We start from the raw sequence: 18,786 nt of genomic DNA on the forward strand, positions 1-18,786 counted from the left end.
AGCCATAGGTTGGCTAGGCCTTCTCTTTGGGATCTTCCCTGTTGTGTAATGCGTGTGACTCCTCCTATATAACACTGCGTTGTCCATCCCAGACACAGTGCACGCTGCCATATTTATTAAATGTTTAGGTCACCGTTTAGTAACGGCTGCCGCTCAGGAAGTTTTAGACCTCTGTGCATGGAGCAGATGTAATTCCAGCTTTATGGATGAGCTTTTATATGTGGGCTCCACATGCAGCTCTCTGAGAGCCGGCTGTGTAATTCATGCTTGCCAGGACGCATGGCTTCAGAAAAGGTCGACTGTCCATCTTTCTGCACCCAAATAACCAGATCATATTTACTTGCAGATATCGGCTCAATCATCAAGAAAAAGCCAGGCCCAGCGAAGAAGGGGGTAAGTGACATTACAACCTTGTGTTGTCATGTAAGTAACTCCTCTCACTTCCTTTCTATATTCATCATCGCCATTTATTTATATAGCTCCAACACACACACCTCCCCCTAAGGAGAATTTTGTCAGCAGTCAATTAACCTACCAGTATGTTTTTGGGGTGTGGGAGGGAACCGGAGCACCCAGAGGAAACCAGACAAACACGGGGACAACATACAAACTCCCCACTAATGAGGCCATGCCACTGGCAATATGGTAGTTAAAGCCAAGCATTGATTTTATTATATGAAGCATGAAAGTTAAATACAGATTAATCTTACCCTAAATTTCCTCTGCAGCTGTTTAGTAAAGTAAAATTTAATGGAGTATTACCACATTACCATCGCACCCCTAACACAGAGCTATAGAACACCTCTCTGGCTCTTGGATACTGTCTTAAGTGGTGCTAATGTGGGGCAAAAGGGTTAAATGATAAAGCACTAGTATTCTACTGTCACAGAGTAATGCAAAACTAAGAAGCACCACCTCTGACTGGCAGAGCATGCCTGGACCGGCAGCTAGGGAGCCACAACATGCTGGATCCTGCTCTAAGTGCTAGGACAGATAGTATGCTGGATCGGCTTATTTAAGTATAGACACTCCAGTTATTTTGGATGTAACAGTCGGCTCTGTAATGCAGTCTTTCATATATATATATATATAATTATGTGGTCTAATCTTGGCATACAGTCACCCTGCATTTGCATTTTTAAATAGAATGGTTTGCGGTGCCCCTAGTGGTCAGATTATGTAGTGTTGTCATTTTCACAGACTGTTAATTATTGTGCATTTTGCAGCTTGGTGCTAAGAAAGGGGGTCTGGGGGCCCAGAAAGTGAGCAGCAAGAGCTTCAGTGAGATCGAGAAGCACGCCCAGGCTGCAGATAAGATAAAGGAGCAGCAGAAGGTGACCAGCAGTAAGAGGACGGAGGAGCCTGTGTGAGTATTCCAGCCGGTCGCCCCTTCCTTACATTCACATGAGCAGTGGGTTAATTTTAAGCTCTGACTCTGACATGTGGGTCAGGATTGCTTAAGAATTTGTCCTCCTTTACCAGGACAGTCCTTTGGCTGTTTATCCTGAGAGCAGGGATATTCAAGAATATCAGAACTTTCATTTAATTATCATAAACTATCTTTCCAACTTTATTTAAGTTCTGTAGATATTAAATGTACGCGTGTAGCCAATTTCCACTGTTGGTGCGCCCTCTAGTGATCATCAGTGGATCTACCGGACTCCAGGTTGTCGTCAACACTTTCCGAGATGTGAACTATTCCTGCTGACTACAGGGAGCTGTAGAATGAATCTAAGAGAGATCATTACAGATTGATGCATAATTTATATCTTATTCAAAAACTATTCAAAGTGTCATTCTTTATACTATAACTCCGGCTTCCAAATATACAGCAGTCCCTTTACTTGTATATCTGTCTCCTCCTGTCAGTGTTGCGTCTCTGCGTCTGGCTTACAAGGAGCTGGAGATCCAAAAACAGAAAGATGATGAGAAAATGAAAAACATGCCGGCTAAGAAGAAGGCGGAAGCTGAGCGACTCGGGATGGGTTTTGGCAACCGCAGGTAAGAGCCGGCGCGCTGTTATCTGTTTCTTTCAATGAGCAAAGATTTATGAATCTATAATATACATTTGTATCCAGGTTATTCCCCTTGGTTGTCTTCTCCGTACTGACTGGTTTATACCCACGTTTTATTGTCCTCTTATCTAAGAATTCCAAAACCCTTGTTGTAGATTAGTTGTTATCTGATGTATCCTGACTCTAATGTGTGTTGTGTACTCAGCGGGATCTCACATTCTGTACTTTCTGAAATGCAAACCATTGAACAAGAGGCACCAAAGGTCGGCAAATCCAAAAAGATTTACCAAGAGGAGGAACCAGAGGACTTCCTGTTCGTTTCCTCTCGGTCTCGGTGAGATATTTTGTGTTTGAGTAACTAGTGTCCACTCTTAGAGCATTGGTTATAAAAACGACGTTGTTACATTGTTACTATTACATGGTAAGAAAGACAGAGAAATGCGTTGGGTCCATGATTCATCTGCATCATTGAATACAACTTATAATTCTTTATTTTTGTGGTTGTCTTTGTGCAGTCGGAGCCCCCAATTATATATTTGATTTATCATTTAGAGTCCACATTTGATTTTGACCATGCTCCCATTTTTTGTGGAACGTTTTATTCGATCATTCTCTTGTCACTCTTCTATCATTGCCACCAAGTATGAAAAGTGGACGTTGGTTTTGATTTCTGCTACTTATGTTCCACTCTCCAGATACCGGGAGGATCCACCTGAGCCGGTCAGCAGTTCATTTCTAAATTGGGAAGATCAGTCAGATGATTTCTGGAAGAAGGATACATCCAGCAATGACTTTGATACGACCTTGAGCTCAAAAATAACCAGTTATGATGAAAGGTGCGAAAATCTTTCATTTACTTTCCAACTTGCATCCTACATTATCATCATTGGTTAAATACATTGGGGACATTTTATGAACGTCTTAGATCAAAAATGTTGCTCACAGTAATAAACGTTTTGACTTCACTTCATATCTGTCCCCTTTAAATTCTATATGGGACAACCCAAACTTTCCTCCAGCTCTTCAGAGGGCCATTCACACACTTGGAAGAACTTGAGGTGAAGGCCCCAGGCTGACACAGCATCTCCTGGCCGAGTGACATAATGTCGACCACTGACGTGAAGGAGAAACAAGGGAGGGGGGGGGATTTTAGCACTAGCCCTTATTCATATCCGTACTCTATAGTTACCTCTGTTACTTTCAATGGAACCTGAAATTGACTTGGAGAGAGGTTTGGCCTCCCACCAGAAGAAGGCTGTTTGCCGACAGTAATTCAGGGGAAGGCAAAAATCTTCAATCTCTACGTTAAAGAAAATGTTTAACACAAGGTCAAAATAAACCCCATAGTCCCATCCACTTCTTGGTGGTGGTGAGGAGTCGACCAAAGATGAGACTTCCACCACGTATTGAGGACAGGCCCAAAGATTTCCACCACCTGGTCAACATTTACTCGAAGATGTATTACATTTCTAAGTCCCGTTGAGCCTTTGGCCAGTTCTATTGAGTCTGCTTATTTCCAATAACGCAACATTTTGGAAGCAACCCTTGCCACCATCTTTTCATATAGTTAGAAATAGTCCGGCTCATAGCATCGATTGATAAAGTGACCCACTATTTACACGGTAATGGGGATCTATGTAGCCAGATCTAGGATCTTGATTTACATATGATTCAGAGAACGCAAGAGCTTCATAAATATTTCTTTTATTATCTCCCTAGTCGGCCATTCTCTTAATCTTTTTCTTACACCATTATATAAAACGTAGTTCAAGAAAAGACATAACCAATAAACATTTACTTTAAAATTTCAAATAGTTTTTTATTGTATATTCAGTTTACAATTGTGAACGCCGGTCACACAATGCAGGATTCATACAGGGCAGAAGCGATACGTAAGGGACTTGGTGTGAAATGACGGATTTATTACGGGAACGGCATGTGAAATGAATTTCAATATAGACATTCCCTTTAAGTAACCATCCTGCAACTAATGCTTATGTGGTCTTAATTGTGACTCTTATCACATGTGCTGCTGTTATGTGCAATAGGGAACAAATAAAAGGACAGGTCATTAAAATATCTGACAGTAAGGGGCAAATTCAATTAGCCGCGATGCTCCTCAAAATATCGCGGCCGCAAGATTTTTACAGAAATCTCAACTGATTTTTTTTCCTCGTGCCCCGTAGAGGTGCGAGGAAACGAGCAGATATTCTACCGTAGTAACGGTAAAAATGCCCAGCCGGGATGTTCTGAGGATTCTACAGAATTTTCTACTTGCAATTCATTTAGAATGTGTTTTCAAAATAGTTTTTAATGATATAATTTTGATGCTTATGTATGGTCGTTTGTAATGACTGAATAATTTGAATAGTTGTCTCTGATTGATTTCAGACCGACCACTCGCCGTAAACATGACCTAGAACCAGCCGCGGTTACAGATGACGCCCAGAAAAAGTTTGGAAACGCAAAGTCTATTTCTTCAGACATGTATTTTGGAAAACAAGACAATGCCGATGTGAGTACACTGTGTGCCTCTGCTTTGTGTAAAGGGCTCGAATGTTAGTGGTTAGAGAAGCAGCATTTCATCCATATGTTAAGCAGGTTCTGGAACCAGATAGGGGCAACGATCATCCTTTCCAGCTCTGGTTAAGGTGTATGTCACTAGGACCAGGGTAGGAGATGGTTTTATCTTTATATCCTGCTCAGCTGAGTGTCTCCAGGAGATTAAACAGCTTGTAACTAATCGGGTAATCAAAATGCACACAGCAGCACAGAGTGTTTGAGGAACCATGTTCTGGTCTTGTGGAAGGCAATAATCTCTGGCTTGGCTGGCTGGGCTGTCTCGCGCTCTGGCTGGGCTGTCTCGCGCTCTGGCTGGGCTGTCTCGCGCTCTGGCTGGGCTGTCTCGCGAAAGTTTCACTTCTGCCAAGTAAAGTAGTCACAGGTGACCTCTCTCTGGTCATTTACACACTAGATATGGTAACACAGTTATTACAACTTCAAAGCTTCATATCTTATCTGTTGACTGGTGTGATTTTCCCACTTTAACAAACACTCCCTGTCGCCGATTTCTAGAAATACCACGATAACAGGCAGCTGAGATGGCTTTACACCGTTCTGGGAGGGTGTTCCTGCACATCAGCCCATTGAAGCAGATTTGTGTCTGACTGTTTTACTATCTGTATTGGTGATTGGATATCTGTGGTCTGAATTAATTCAGAAGCTTCCTACAAGGATTAATACATGAATTACCGTACTAACTGCGATGTTTGCTGCATTAATTCAGAGTGCTCGTCCCTTCCGTTTATCATTCAGAATACAGATGGTTTCTGTGTTTGTGTTTTACCTGAGTTTTATCTACTCCTGTGTAAATTCCCTTAAACTTTTCCAGTAATATCATCTACTTCCCTGTTTTGTATCTTGTTTTCCTGCTGTGTGTATGTATATACACGGATCTGTAAGTTTGGTATTACAATACAGCTCTTTAATGGTGGGTGTCTGAGAACTGATATAAAACGTGGAATCTCTGCTTCTCTCCTTCAGTACGAGACGAGAGCCCGTCTGGACCGGCTCTCCGGGAGCGCGTCCATCAGCTCCGCCGACTTGTTTGATGATCAGAAGAAACAGTCTCCAGGTAACGAGCTGCCCGGTTTGTAGCGGCTGTAGGGGCCTCCTCCGCTCTCTCACTAGTGTGTGGTTGGCAGGATATAAAACATGAGCTGGTGTAAACACGGTATTTGTTACTGGGCACTGCCAGGCCTGCGAGATGCTTTCGTCACAGGTTTGGCCGTAAGGTCACTCTAACATTTGAATTGCACCCATCTCGCACACCAGGTGGAGACGGCCATTGTGTTGGGTGACCCAAAATGAATTTTATTAGGGCCTATGAGTTCAGTGTGTGAATTCTCTAGGGAGCGATATCACTAGGGCTAAACTCAACCTACAATAGAATATTTGTTATATTGCACAAAGCATCATTTATCGGATACAGAATGTAATGCATCAAACTACAAGTAGAATGGTTTATTCCTCTTTTTTCTTAAGAAATGGAAATGGGAACTATGTTTAAATCAACATTTTGGTAACAATAGCAGGTTGGAGTGGTCGCCGTGCTGTAGAGAGAGTGTTTGTAATGGTTGACGTATTGCACGCTGCGTTATCCATTCACAATATTAAATGTGAATATGAAGATAAATTCATATCTCTGCACAGAATGACTCCAGAGATTGTTTTACTGATCATTTATAGATAAGTAGGAAACACAAGGGATACATGAATTATAGATCTGTTTAAAAAATACTGTGACAAAAGAACAAAGGGGAGGGGGGAGAGGAGGAGAGATGAACAATAAATGTGCATTCACACCGTGCACAGCCCCTGTAGCCCCCCGTGCTTATGTACTTGTAATGAGGTTCAGCCGCATTGATGTCGGCTTTGCAGACGGTGCCAGTGCAGGTGTCCAATGAACTGCGAAGTCTGGTTTGGAGTAGAACAATAGTAAATGACCTTTAAATGATATCTGTGAATGAGCTCATCAGTTACACCAACCAATCTGTAGACACAACCCGGTGGATGCCACCGAGGTCCCTTATTATTGTTCAATATGTAGTTATAACAGGCGAGAGTGACTGAGCTGTGTGTAGCTGAGGAACGTGCTGTTATCGGGCGTTTCACAACCATTTCAAACAAGACTAGGATATAAGAAGGACATATCCGGGTTCTATATGCCGACCTCCTCCCTGAATATGTCAACTTGGTTGCATTCTGCGGCTCGGGTGCAAACCGCCAGCATAGAGCAGCGTGTTTGGACAGGACCAGCCACCTTTTTACTTTGGGAGCTTGTGAAGTATAGTGATTAAACCTGGGGGTGGAACCTGGCTCAAACAGAAGATGTTAAGTTTTTCCAAGAACCTTTAAAATACAATATTCTATCGCTGGACATGCATGAGGTGGAGAGAGATACTTTCACAAGATGTTCATCCAGCCCAATAGACTTGAGAGCTAACAAGGGCCACAAATTAAAGTGATAATTTAATGTAGATCACAGGCTGTGTATTCCGGAACTGACCATTATTCATAGAATAGGTGGAGTGTTTTATACTTTAATAAAGACACACACACACACACCGTTCTTTCTGTCACTCTGTTGGGAGGTAGGAGCTTCTGTATCCGTGTAACCTGAGACTGACAGCCAGGAAGTCTTGCTGCGCTGGGTTCAGTGCGACAAGTCTCCGCTTATTGAATGGTATCGTAAAATTGTCCTAAAGATGTGGGAGGAGTTTCAGCCGACATAATACGCCCCCTTTGTGTTAGTTTTGGAGTTTGTGGCCTCCCAGCTTGCATCCGATAATTCCCTTGTTAGTTAATATTAACATTGCTTGGAGAGTACTGCCCTGCACGCAGTTTTTCAAGTGAAATATTATCCTGTGCGTAAAACCCATAGGGTCGATTATGTTGAAATTTGGCCACGAATTATCGTTCATGACTTGGATATTAAACCGATGTGTTCTGAGCAGATCTCGTTTCCTTATTTTACAGCAAATTACAATCTGTCCAACGTCCTGCCTTCAGCCCCTGATATGGCGAACTTCAAACAGGGCGTGAAATCTGTGGCGGGGAGACTCTCTGTACTGGCCAATGGAGTAATGACGACGATTCAGGTTTGTTTCTTTGTCGGTTGAAGTATTCTGTAGTATAACCGTTCCTGATCCCCATTGTTATCTAATTTTTTTTTATTTAGTAGTCGCCCACCCACAACTAACCGTACCACAGGGGTGCAATTTGCCCCTGATCTTTAAAGTGCCAGCTGGGCTGAGGAGGTGTATTGCATTAAAATACAAACCATTACATGGGGTTGTTTAATATTACTCAGCATTTAAGATAATATTTGGGGTGTACAGTATGTGGAATAACTACAGATATTCTTGTAGTGGCTGCTAATAGCCGTACAATGTAAATTAGCTGGTATCTTGGGTTTATTGACCCTTTTAAGTAGTTGTAGTTTAACTTAATTTATTTGTTCGCATCTTTTTCCTGGTTATAGCTTACTAATGAGCTTCGGGGAAAATCTGGTTGTCAATGTTTAATTTACTGCGGCTTTTACTAAACACAATATTTATTTTTTCTTTACGGCTTTTATGGATTTTTATTTTTTTTTGCTCTGTATTTATATGAACCAGGCAAAGATGTTTTGTCTTTTTATTACTGTGGATTATTACACAAAGCTGCTGTGGTGATACAGCTGTATCACAGCACAGTACACAGCAGATCTGGGTGGTATCTGGGAAATGATGCGTTCAGCGAGGGGCCGGAGTTCTGCGGCGTATTATAGCGCAAGTAAAAGACCATATGAACAGCCTCATTGTACTCATTTGATGTGTTTAAGACACAGATTGCACGCACTTGTAAACATGCGTAAACCTATCTGTAATCGCTGCTTAAACTCCTCTTAGCGTATACGTTGCGCATTGAAGCGGAATGAGCGTATAGAATAACGCAGCATATAATAGCAGTGAGCACGTTGTCATTTGGCAGCGGTCACTATTTTTACACATATATTAGAAAACGCAGCAATTTGAACGTTGGCTTTAAATCTCATGTGGATAAAGCTTGTATTTTTTATATTTTTACATGTGTCATCGTAAAACATGCACGTGTAAACATTATAATGCTCGATTTGTACATACATCTGTAGCGTTCTGTAGTGGTAAATATGGACATTTTAAGACCCCTGCTTGTGAAGGTAAGTTTCTGTAATTACTATTCTAGACAAAGCACAAATAGCTTTATATGCTTTATGAAGCTGTTTACTGCTATATAGATATGGGATTTCTCTTTTGATGGTTGAATACAAGCTGGATACACACCTATGCAATTGTTCCGATCACACGATTCATGACTAGTCAGACATCACATTAGTGTGTACGCTCCCACAATCATGTTTTATTGTACAAAAACATATCACATCTATTGGTTTGGTTTTATAAACTTTCTAAAAATCACGATCAACGATGGAGCGATGTCGGGCGAATGTGGCAGTGTGTACGCACTCGCTACCAGCAGCGTAGGCAAATATCTGTACAGTGTACAGAGTCAGGATCTATTCAGCAGATGGTTATAAGAGATGAAGATCACTGATCTGAAAGTGTAAATCGTGTAGGTGTGTACGATGTACACATGAATCTGCAAGCTCATCTGGACTTTCAGTCATTACTGAAAACATTACAGAAATGACATCTGAAGTAAGATTACATAGCTGTGTAACCAGCTGTAGAGTTGTATGATAAGCTAGATGCCAATAAATCTGACAGTGGAAAAATCACTGACACCTCTGTTACCGATAAATGCAGGCTCCGATGGTATAAACCACTGCAAGTAACCTGCTGAGGGTTTTATAGCTGACGAGGAATGTTCTCTGTATGTGTCTTATCTATCTGAGTCAATACCCAGCTCCTGTGCGACTGCAGCGTCATAGGACCATAGGTCTCCCGTGGCACCGGTTCATTAGAGAGCAGACTTTGGCAACCTGTTGCTCTCCAGTTGGCTGTCAGGGCGTGCTGGGACTTGTAGTTCCTTCGCTTTCCTATATTTATCTTTCACCAGGAGAACCGCTCAGCAGAAATGATCTGGTAATAACAGCGACCACTGTTTCTTCTTCCAGGACCGATATGGATCCTAACTCCCCGAAATCGTCTCGTCAGGCGTGTAAACTAGGGATGCGGGTACCGTGCACCAAGGAGAGGCGATCAGAAAACATGGACAAGATGATTTTCCTGCACAGGTTAAAAGGAAACCCCACAGCCCTTAAAGTGGATCCCGTCCTGTGGACTGTAGGGAAAGGGTTTTTGTTTTTGTTTTTTGTCTCCTCCCCATTACTTTTTTTTTTTTTTTTTATGTCTTTTGTTTATAAATTTCTGCCTTGTCTGATCCCCTATTTCAGGACACGCTGGCTGTACGGTAACTGTGGGGGGTCTCTCTTGTCCTAACAAGACTTACGACACATATTTCTAAAGAGGCAAAATGTATTCCGTGATCACTGTGGGTTAAACTACAGTCATGAATGTTGCCACCGTGGATAATCCGGCTGTATAGATACTAGTTTGTTTTTACATTGTCCGGTTCATTTGACTGTTTTGAAAAATGGAATAAAAACAAATGTAATATTTGTAAGCCCACATCACACACCACGTAGTGTGTACTTAATTGTCTATCCATTTTATTCCAATAATGATATGATGGTCCAATTTTTTAGAAATGGTTGAGGGGTTTAGTTTGAATAAGACATTAGTTGGGTAGTTACTGTACAGACCAAAGGCTAAATGCTACTCAGGTATTTATCATATTGAAAGAAGTGATATGTATATACTTAATGATCATTGTCCAACAATCGTTTCCATCACTAGACAATCAGATCAGCCCATAAATCCTTAATAGTTGTTCTTGACCTTCATTAAGTTGTAGAAGCTAAGATATACCATTTGTCACCCACCTATGCACACACGAACTTAGATCGGTCACCTACATACACTGCAAGCAGCCGTTTTGTGGTCTGAACTAATGTCTGTGAGATTACAGCCAATCAATCACTTGTAATCGGTGACGTAAACATTGCTCAATGATCATTGGTTGAGCTTGCAAACCGGCTGCTTTTATCGTCTCTAGTCTACCGGTACACTCTCCTGCCCCTTAGAATAAGGACGTTTAAAATGAATTAGAAATCCAGTGGGGAAAAATGAAGCTTAGATGACCACATTTATTTATGTAATATCCGTCACACACTAGCCACTCAAACCACTGTGCACGGGACACTCCTCACCTACACTGCTATGTCCATTACCGCTATCCTTCCTCTCGCTACTGACGTCTAACTTTATATCTGCATTTTCCATATCAAATTTTTTTTTTCCCCCCAAGTTAAATTGATGGAATTTGCTCCATTTCGTATTTATATGGACTTGGCCTTGGCTGTGCGCCAGTATAGTATCTTTATAACACTCATTTGTGTAAGAGCCACTGTGTGGTCAGAATGGAGAAGTCGTTCTTTGCAGACTGCTCTGTAATTCCACCACATTTTGTTTTCCAGCGGGCGTTTTCATCCTGTGGCTTTCCAGCTACTGTAGAACTACAAGTTTTAGCATGTCTTGCCAGGTAGTTTGACCAAGAAACTCAGGTTACCTACTTCTGGTGTTTTCCACCTTCAGGCAATTATTGGCTTCTACGTGCCCTTCTGCAACATTTACTAGATACAATGCTGTCTGCTCGCTTTCCTTTTGTGTGTTTTAGCCATGTCTTTATAATATCAGGCAAAGCTGGCTACCGGTAAATAGCGCAGGTCATATCTCAGGACTACAGAAATGGACAACCTGATGATAGAAATCTATGGGTAGATAGTACCAACGACACAATGGTAAAGCAGTATATTAATGTACAGGTTGCAGTAGGGTATGTACAAGCTAAACAACTACGTTTCATGAAGGCATCCCCTTAATAAAATGCACGTCCGAGTCCTTTTGAAGTCAGTTCTCAAGATTTTAGTAAACTTAATGTAATTTAATTGAGAGATATTGGAACTACGATGGAGCATAACGTTTTTAGGATCTGGATTTTATATTAAGCAGAAATTGGCTGTGTTTTAGACAGCATGACCTATATTGTCAGACTCAATTCTATGTGTTTGTATAGCAGAGTTTTGATCTGAAAAGCAAATGCTATTTTGGTTTTTTCTTTTTCTGTATATTTGTCTATTTTGATAACCTTCCAATAGACAGAAACCTTCTTTGTAATAATTTGTATTCCGCAATAAAACAGAACATTGGAACAAGACGTCTGCGTTTGTTTATGACCGAATCTTCCTATGTATAGATGGAGGTATAGTGGGTTCTCCTTTGGATCAGAGACGATTGAAGGACTCCTGTCGCACGAGTGTCTGTAGCTCTGAGATTAAACAGTGATCACAGATTTTTATAAAATCCCAGTTTATCAATCCTGTAGGAAGTGATGACATCCCTGGGAAAAATGAATCTAATTGGTCCTAGTGAATTGATGGTATATGTGCAGTAATGTAGAAGCATATGTCTGCTGTTGTGTAATATTTCTGCTCATGTGAAAGTCACCTTTCTGATAAAAATAAGATTTGATAAGCTACGTAAACAATAGTAAAGGACGGAGCAGAAAACACATCTAGTTCTCAAGGGCATTCCCAGTAGGAGCAGAGGTCATCTGTCACGGATATCCAAATTCTGGCGGCTACTTCAGCTACAGTGTATTCCTGGTGCCCGAACATGTTCCTCATTTAAACACAGAGTACCACAAACTGTGGACAGGACATTGTGTCTCAGGTTACCACGTGCAAACCACGGAGTGAAGGAATCCTCTGGGGGGCGCTGTGCCCCTCGGTTACTACTGAGTCACCTTGTCTTCCACTGAATCGTGTGCAGCTCAGTTCGGTGGCATTTTTGAAGGAGCCGAAGTTTGCACTGGGGGGTGGGGGTTTGGTGGAACAGAGGCGTTTCTATCGAGCTATGGAAAGCGGGGTCTACGTGCCGCAGCTCTGGCAATGCTTTCGTCTTCGTGGATGTACTCCACAGACTTCCTGGCCTTATACACAAATGACCAACGCCAGCTTTGATGCATTGCTGGAGAATATCCGAACCTTATGAATACCAACATTTGGGGCATTAAATCTGCAGAGGACAGACTGCTGGTCACCATAAGGTGCTTAATTATTATAACCTGTATTCTCCATCATACCTCTCTAATACATTTAGGAAGTGTCATAACCTCCATAAATAAGCCCACTGTAAATGGTCAAGATGAGAAATTTGATCCTTGTGCTGAATGTTATATAATGCATATTTCCCTGCCTTCATACGTGAAAGGAAGTGTAATTTGATGTGAAAAAGGCAAAAATATGGGGTACATTGTGTTGGGTAAATTCTGCTGGCTCTTACAAATGCACCTGTTTCCTGGGGCTAGAGAGGAGGCAGAGAGTATGATCTGTATTGTGGCCATGGGAGAGAATGGGGGTTGGCTTGGGACAGTGGCAGAACTACCATTGGTGCGTTGCACAAGGGATCGAACGAGCTGTGGGCACCGGTACCTTCCTCCCCGCTTCCCCCACAGCACTAGTTCCGTCTCTGGCTTAGAAAATAGAAGTCATTGGGGTTACGTGTGACCATCTGGGAAGATGACAGTCATGCGTTTCACCTTAAGGCTAAAATGCGTCGGGTAAAAAAAATCACAGGGTCATTGAAGCTAATGTACCTAAATATGAGTTTATATTAACAATCTCTACTTTGCTTCCTGCACAAATGCAGAATGTGTTTTATCCTCTCCTCTTACCGTCTCATCAAATTACCTTTGTCCATCCTGTAATTATTTGGACTGTATTTCTACCTTCCCCTCTTGCTTTTTTGCCTCTTTAAATAGTTCATTTTACCCCCAAGGAACTAAGGCAAAAAAAGTGGAAAGGACATTGGGAATTGCACATGCAACGAAGAGAAGTTGCATTGTGCACATGTCTATGGAAATAGAACAGTCGTAAATACAACACAGAGTCCATCACAAGATCAGTGGCACCAACTGTGCAAATACTCAACAGCAGCAGATAAGATAATCTGATAATCTGATAAAAGACAGGAACACGAGACCTTCAAGCAGTTTTAAAGAAAGTGAGATTAGCAACCGATAAACTATGCAAATTAAAAGCACGTTTGGGAAACGTTGATAATGTTATTTAAATCTGATCATGATTTTAGCTTTCAATTTCCTCTTTATGAATCTCGTGTCTCTCCAATCAGCTCCATTCAACAGGAATATTCTGCAAAAAAAGGTTGTTTTATCCCCGGTTTTATTCCACTGCTGAGCTACTTGTTTCACTCACATGCTTGATAGGTTAAGGTTAAACAAAAGTGACTACAAAAATGGTTTCATGGCTGTTTCACCAGATTGAGACCTAAGATGAAACAAAGTTTGATCAAGAGACAATAAATGGCACTACAGAATTAAGCAGGGTACACACTGCAGGGCTGTCGGCCAATTACTGTGGACAATAATGCCATAAACGAGTGTTCAGCCCGATATCACACATTCCATATCAACCAGCCAATCAGATTATAGCTATTATTCCAGTACATTCTAGAATGATTGCTTGTTATGGGCCACACCTCCACTTTTCCATTGTAGAAGTTCCACTGCGACCCAGATGATGAGCGATGTGTGAATCTGTTATTTACGTAAAACAGAAATGTAAAAGTACAGTTTTCCGTGTGCGTGTCTCTTGTGTATTTCTATATGTTTCCTATCCTATGAAGTAGCCGTTCCCTGTAACTGATCCCATTCGTGCGGTCACCCTCGAATGCTCTTTCTGGTATTTGCACACAAAAGGCAGCTGGACTCGTTTGCAGGTGACTGATCCTGAGAGCCGTAAACAAAAAGGTCTCTGTTCACAGGTGACAACTGGATAACGTTTCGCTCACAATATGAACAATTGTATCCGCGTGACGCAACACCGTATCAATTTGTACCCGGAGGGAAGGTGCAGACAATGGGAACTTTGCAGGACAAGGGATTGTGTTACATTGTAGTTTGGCTTTAAATATTTTGTTAAAAATTAGTAACCCTGTAGTAAAGGCTTCTTTACCATTAAATATCTACATTTCTATAAGTGAAATGTAACAGGTGAGAAGTGTGACGTAAGATGTTTAGTAAAGTAATCTTATAACTCCAGCAATTCTTCAAACATCGTAGGTGCATTCTGTTCTTCCCAAAGGTTGAACTTGGCCAAACTATTCCTCTATATTTGGAACTGTGATTGTTTCTCCAGTGTCTGAGCATCTGAACTTTAGCTGCGTGTAGTAGATGAAGGACAGAAATCTTTTGTATTCACATATTGGAATGGATAAAACATATGAGTCTCAACGAGAGCCAGCAAAAATATGGAACCAGAAAGCAAATCGGGCAAGACGCCTTTAACTTGCGTCTCCAACGTCTGTGGACCACGTCTGGCCTTATGTAGCATCGAGTCAAAATGTCGTCATTTGTTTCCTGAATGTGAGAACTAATTGACCATTTAGTAATGAGACTTAACATGGACTCCTATTAAAATTTGCCTACCAAATCTTTTTCCCATTTCTATATAACTGGTAGGGTCCAGCTTATTGGGTATCAGAGGATGATATAGCTATGACATTACATGCAAATTTGGTCTATCACTCAAGCAAAAAGCCTCAAATCTAGTTGAAGGCCTACTGCTATCCTGATTTATAGCTCATTTTGGTACAAATTAAGTGAGCTTGGGCATAAACTAATCTGTTCAGAAAGGAATGGAGGCCGGGTAGAGAAAAATAAAAATATCATCATTATCATCATTTATTTATATAGCGCCACTAATTCCGCAGCAACCTCCTTTAGCGTCTATCAGATACCAGAAAAAAGTCCTCCATCTGTGACCCCCCCCCCCCCCACCCTATAATTACTTGTTTTTCCTCTATGGATAAGGAAAAAATACCTGCCCTAGCTTGCCAACTGTACAATTATCTATCTAGACTTCTTGGCAGAAAGACCAAGATGAATTTTGCGGAAGAAAGGTCGGGCTTCCGTTACATGGGAATTAAATGTTCCACGCTAGACAATGTTCAAGTGGTGGGCGAAGGACTTCAATGAGGTAGCAGACCTTTCCATATGGAAAAGATTAAAAGAAATCACATCCACTGGAAGAATACCTGGGGGTAAATGTGTCAAGCTGAGAGTTTTCCGGCGGGTTTGAAAAACCAATCAGATTCTAGCTATCATTTATTTAGTACATTCTACAAAATGACAGCTAGAATCTGATTGGTTGTATAGGCAACATCTCCACTTTTCAAACCTCTCCGCTTGATACATTTACCCCCTGATGTCCATTTTACACAATCTCACCCTGTTGCAAGAACTGCTGTTCCTTGAGTTAAGTTTAAAAACTTTTAAGATGCCTGCCTAGTTGTTCCTTACTAGAGGTAATTTGGGATTATAGGTTCCTCTAGTAGAGGTTGAGATGCAGGATGGGCTAAGGGATTTTAGTATTAGAACATCTTAATAAACTAATTTCTTTTTTCTCTTCTTGGCATGGGTAAGGTTAAATATTCAAAGATTCATGGTTACTTAACTACTTCTCTAAAAGTGTCACTGTTCTGGTTCATCCCAGTATAGAACCACTTGGATAGGATAGCTATTGGGGAGACACCACTCCTGGTTAAGCTGCTTAGAGGATGGGTCGTGAGGGATGAGGGTGAAGTTGGTGGGTTGGAAAAGGAGAATAGTGATAGATGAAGCTGAAGTCAATGAGTTAGTGAACTTAAACCCTTTGAAACACCAACAGAGAAACAGAAATCCAAAGTTTGTTAATTTTAAGCTTGGTAGGAGTGAGGCTGCATCCAGGTGAGGTCTCTTAGTCCTGATTGATTTGGCCTATAACAGAAGTGCTGATGCTGTAGATGAGGTCCTTTAAAGGATATTCCCCCCCTCCCCCCTTTAGGAACAGACTACAAATTCGACCCTCTAGGCTCAGCAGGGTGCAGCCTGATGAATTTAGTGAGCAGAGCAAGTCAGGGCCACCTTAACTACTTTATGGGCCCCCGGGCAATGCAGTGTACCAGGCCCCTAAAAAAAATAATAATAATTATATATATATATATATATATATATATATGTAAAAAAAAAAAGTGATTATATATATAATCACGTTTTTTTTTTACATACATATATATTTTTTTTACACACACACACACTATTTATATATGTGTGTGTGTGTGTGTGCGTGTGTGTAAAAAAAATATATATGTATGTAAAAAAAAACGTGATTATATATATTTTTTTTATATATATATATATATATATATATATATGGGCCCCCTTAAGTCCGATCCTCTTCTTTTTTCCGCGCCGCTGAGTCTCTTCTGCCCTCTTCCGTGCTGTGGTTGCAGTGAATGCTGGGCGTTTTTTTTTTGGTTTTTTTTTAGGATTCGGACGGGCCCCCCTTGCCTGCAGGGCCCCCGGGCACCTGCCCATCGTACCCAATGGAAGGGACGGCCCTGGAGCAAGTGCGTAAACATAAGTCTACTTAATTCAAGAGTGGTCATCAGAACCAAAACTCTTCTAGTGCACCAGGTACTCCCGGCTCTGTGGGAGTTTATGATTGGATGATGTAATCCTGGTGGGTCTGTCAGACACAATCATGATTTACTGAGAACACATGAATCTGTTTTAGTACTATGCCGTGGTGTGTATGAAACAAAAATATTATATTATTGCAGTGCCGTGTTAGCCAGAAAAATCTATGTGATGTTAAATGCTTTCCTATCAAAAAAGACAAAAGTATCATAGGAGCGATGCCTTAATTGGCTAACCAAAAAATGTATTATGTTTGCTAGCTTACAGAGCACAGCGGCCCCTTCATCAGGCAACTTTACAAATGAATAACTAAGAAACAGGCACAGCATTTAATAGCCGTTGCATAAAGAAATTTGTACGGGGGAGGGGGCGATATATCATTAAGATAAGCTAAAGTAATAAAACAGGTTTTGGTTACAGATGGAATACTCCACACCCCACAGCAAAGTGACTCCAGATCTCTGACCTCATAGGAGTTTACGCTTCCATCCGTAACGAAAACCTCAGTTTTATTACTTTAGCTTATCTTTATGATACATCCACCCCCCACCACTGTACAAATTTCTTGATATAACAGCTATTAAACGTTGTGCATGTTTCTTAGTCATTCATTTGTAAAGTTGCCTGATAAAGGGGCCTCTGTGCTCTGAAAGCTGGCAAATATAATATTAATTTTATTTGGTTAGCCAATAAAGGTATCACTCCTATGATACTTTTTGTCTTTTTTGATCCGAAAGCATTTAACATCACATAGTACTATGCCAAGCAAGGATCTCTAAGAAGATAAGTTACATATCAGGATTAAAGCCTTTTCAGCTAATAAGGAATTTAAATTCAATACTGAATCTCTAGTCTAGCAAGGAAACATTAAACAGCAATTAAACTTAGGAGAGTTTATACAACTGGATAATTTTGCCGGTTTAGACTGCAGTCTGATTTATAGAATCTTGTAAAAAAAGCACTTGGGAACGTTGTAACTGACAAAGACATGCATTGTAACACAGGCTAATGATTTATTAAGGACAGCACAGGAATCCGTTCATAGCAACGTACAAATGAATGGTCTTCAAGAATGATAGTTTAACATCTGAACCTAAAGCCTTAGGCCTGATTCATCTTCGAATGCAGCTTGCGGTTACCAAATAAAAAACGCACGCAACTAGCACGCACGTCTGCCTATATTTAAGTACAAGTGGGTCTCAAGAAACGTTTCCTTTTGAATCTGGCTGTTCGTTGGCCCAACACTCTGGTTAAATAGGGACATGTTGGGCAGCACGGTGGCTCAGTGGTTAGCACTTCTGCCTCACAGCGCTGGGGTCATGAGTTCAATTCCCAACCATGGCCTTATCTGTGTGGAATTTGTATGTTCTCCCAGTGTTTGCGTGGGTTTCTTCTGGGTGCTCTGATTTCCTCCCACAATCCAAAAAAACATACTGGTAGGTTAATTGGCTGCTATTAAAAATTGCCCTTAGGCTCTCTCGGTCTGTGTGTGTATGTTAGGGGATTTAGACTGATGTGAGTGAGTTCTCTGTACAGCACTGCGGAATCAGTGGCGCTATATAAATAAATGGTGATGGTGATGATGATGATGATGATGATGATGATGAAGGTGCTATCACTGAACACA

The 18,786-nt window shown here is 41.1% G+C and overlaps 1 protein-coding gene across 2 annotated transcripts in view; it reads left to right on the forward strand.

Annotated features, from left to right (window-relative positions):
* Positions 1-11,835, forward strand: part of ARFGAP3 (ARF GTPase activating protein 3) — a 30,321-nt gene extending 18,486 nt beyond the window's left edge. For both annotated transcript variants that reach the window (XM_075210517.1, XM_075210518.1), the window contains 9 exons: positions 347-393; positions 1,227-1,366; positions 1,870-2,001; positions 2,221-2,349; positions 2,711-2,851; positions 4,407-4,530; positions 5,559-5,649; positions 7,554-7,675; positions 9,676-11,835. In XM_075210517.1, coding sequence (XP_075066618.1) covers positions 347-393; positions 1,227-1,366; positions 1,870-2,001; positions 2,221-2,349; positions 2,711-2,851; positions 4,407-4,530; positions 5,559-5,649; positions 7,554-7,675; positions 9,676-9,693 — 944 coding nt within the window. In that variant the 3' untranslated portion in view covers positions 9,694-11,835. The remainder of the gene's footprint in view (positions 1-346; positions 394-1,226; positions 1,367-1,869; positions 2,002-2,220; positions 2,350-2,710; positions 2,852-4,406; positions 4,531-5,558; positions 5,650-7,553; positions 7,676-9,675) is intronic.
* Positions 11,836-18,786: the final 6,951 nt, after the last annotated feature.

Source organism: Mixophyes fleayi, chromosome 4, assembly GCF_038048845.1.
Source record: "Mixophyes fleayi isolate aMixFle1 chromosome 4, aMixFle1.hap1, whole genome shotgun sequence".
Classification (NCBI taxonomy): domain Eukaryota; kingdom Metazoa; phylum Chordata; class Amphibia; order Anura; family Limnodynastidae; genus Mixophyes; species Mixophyes fleayi.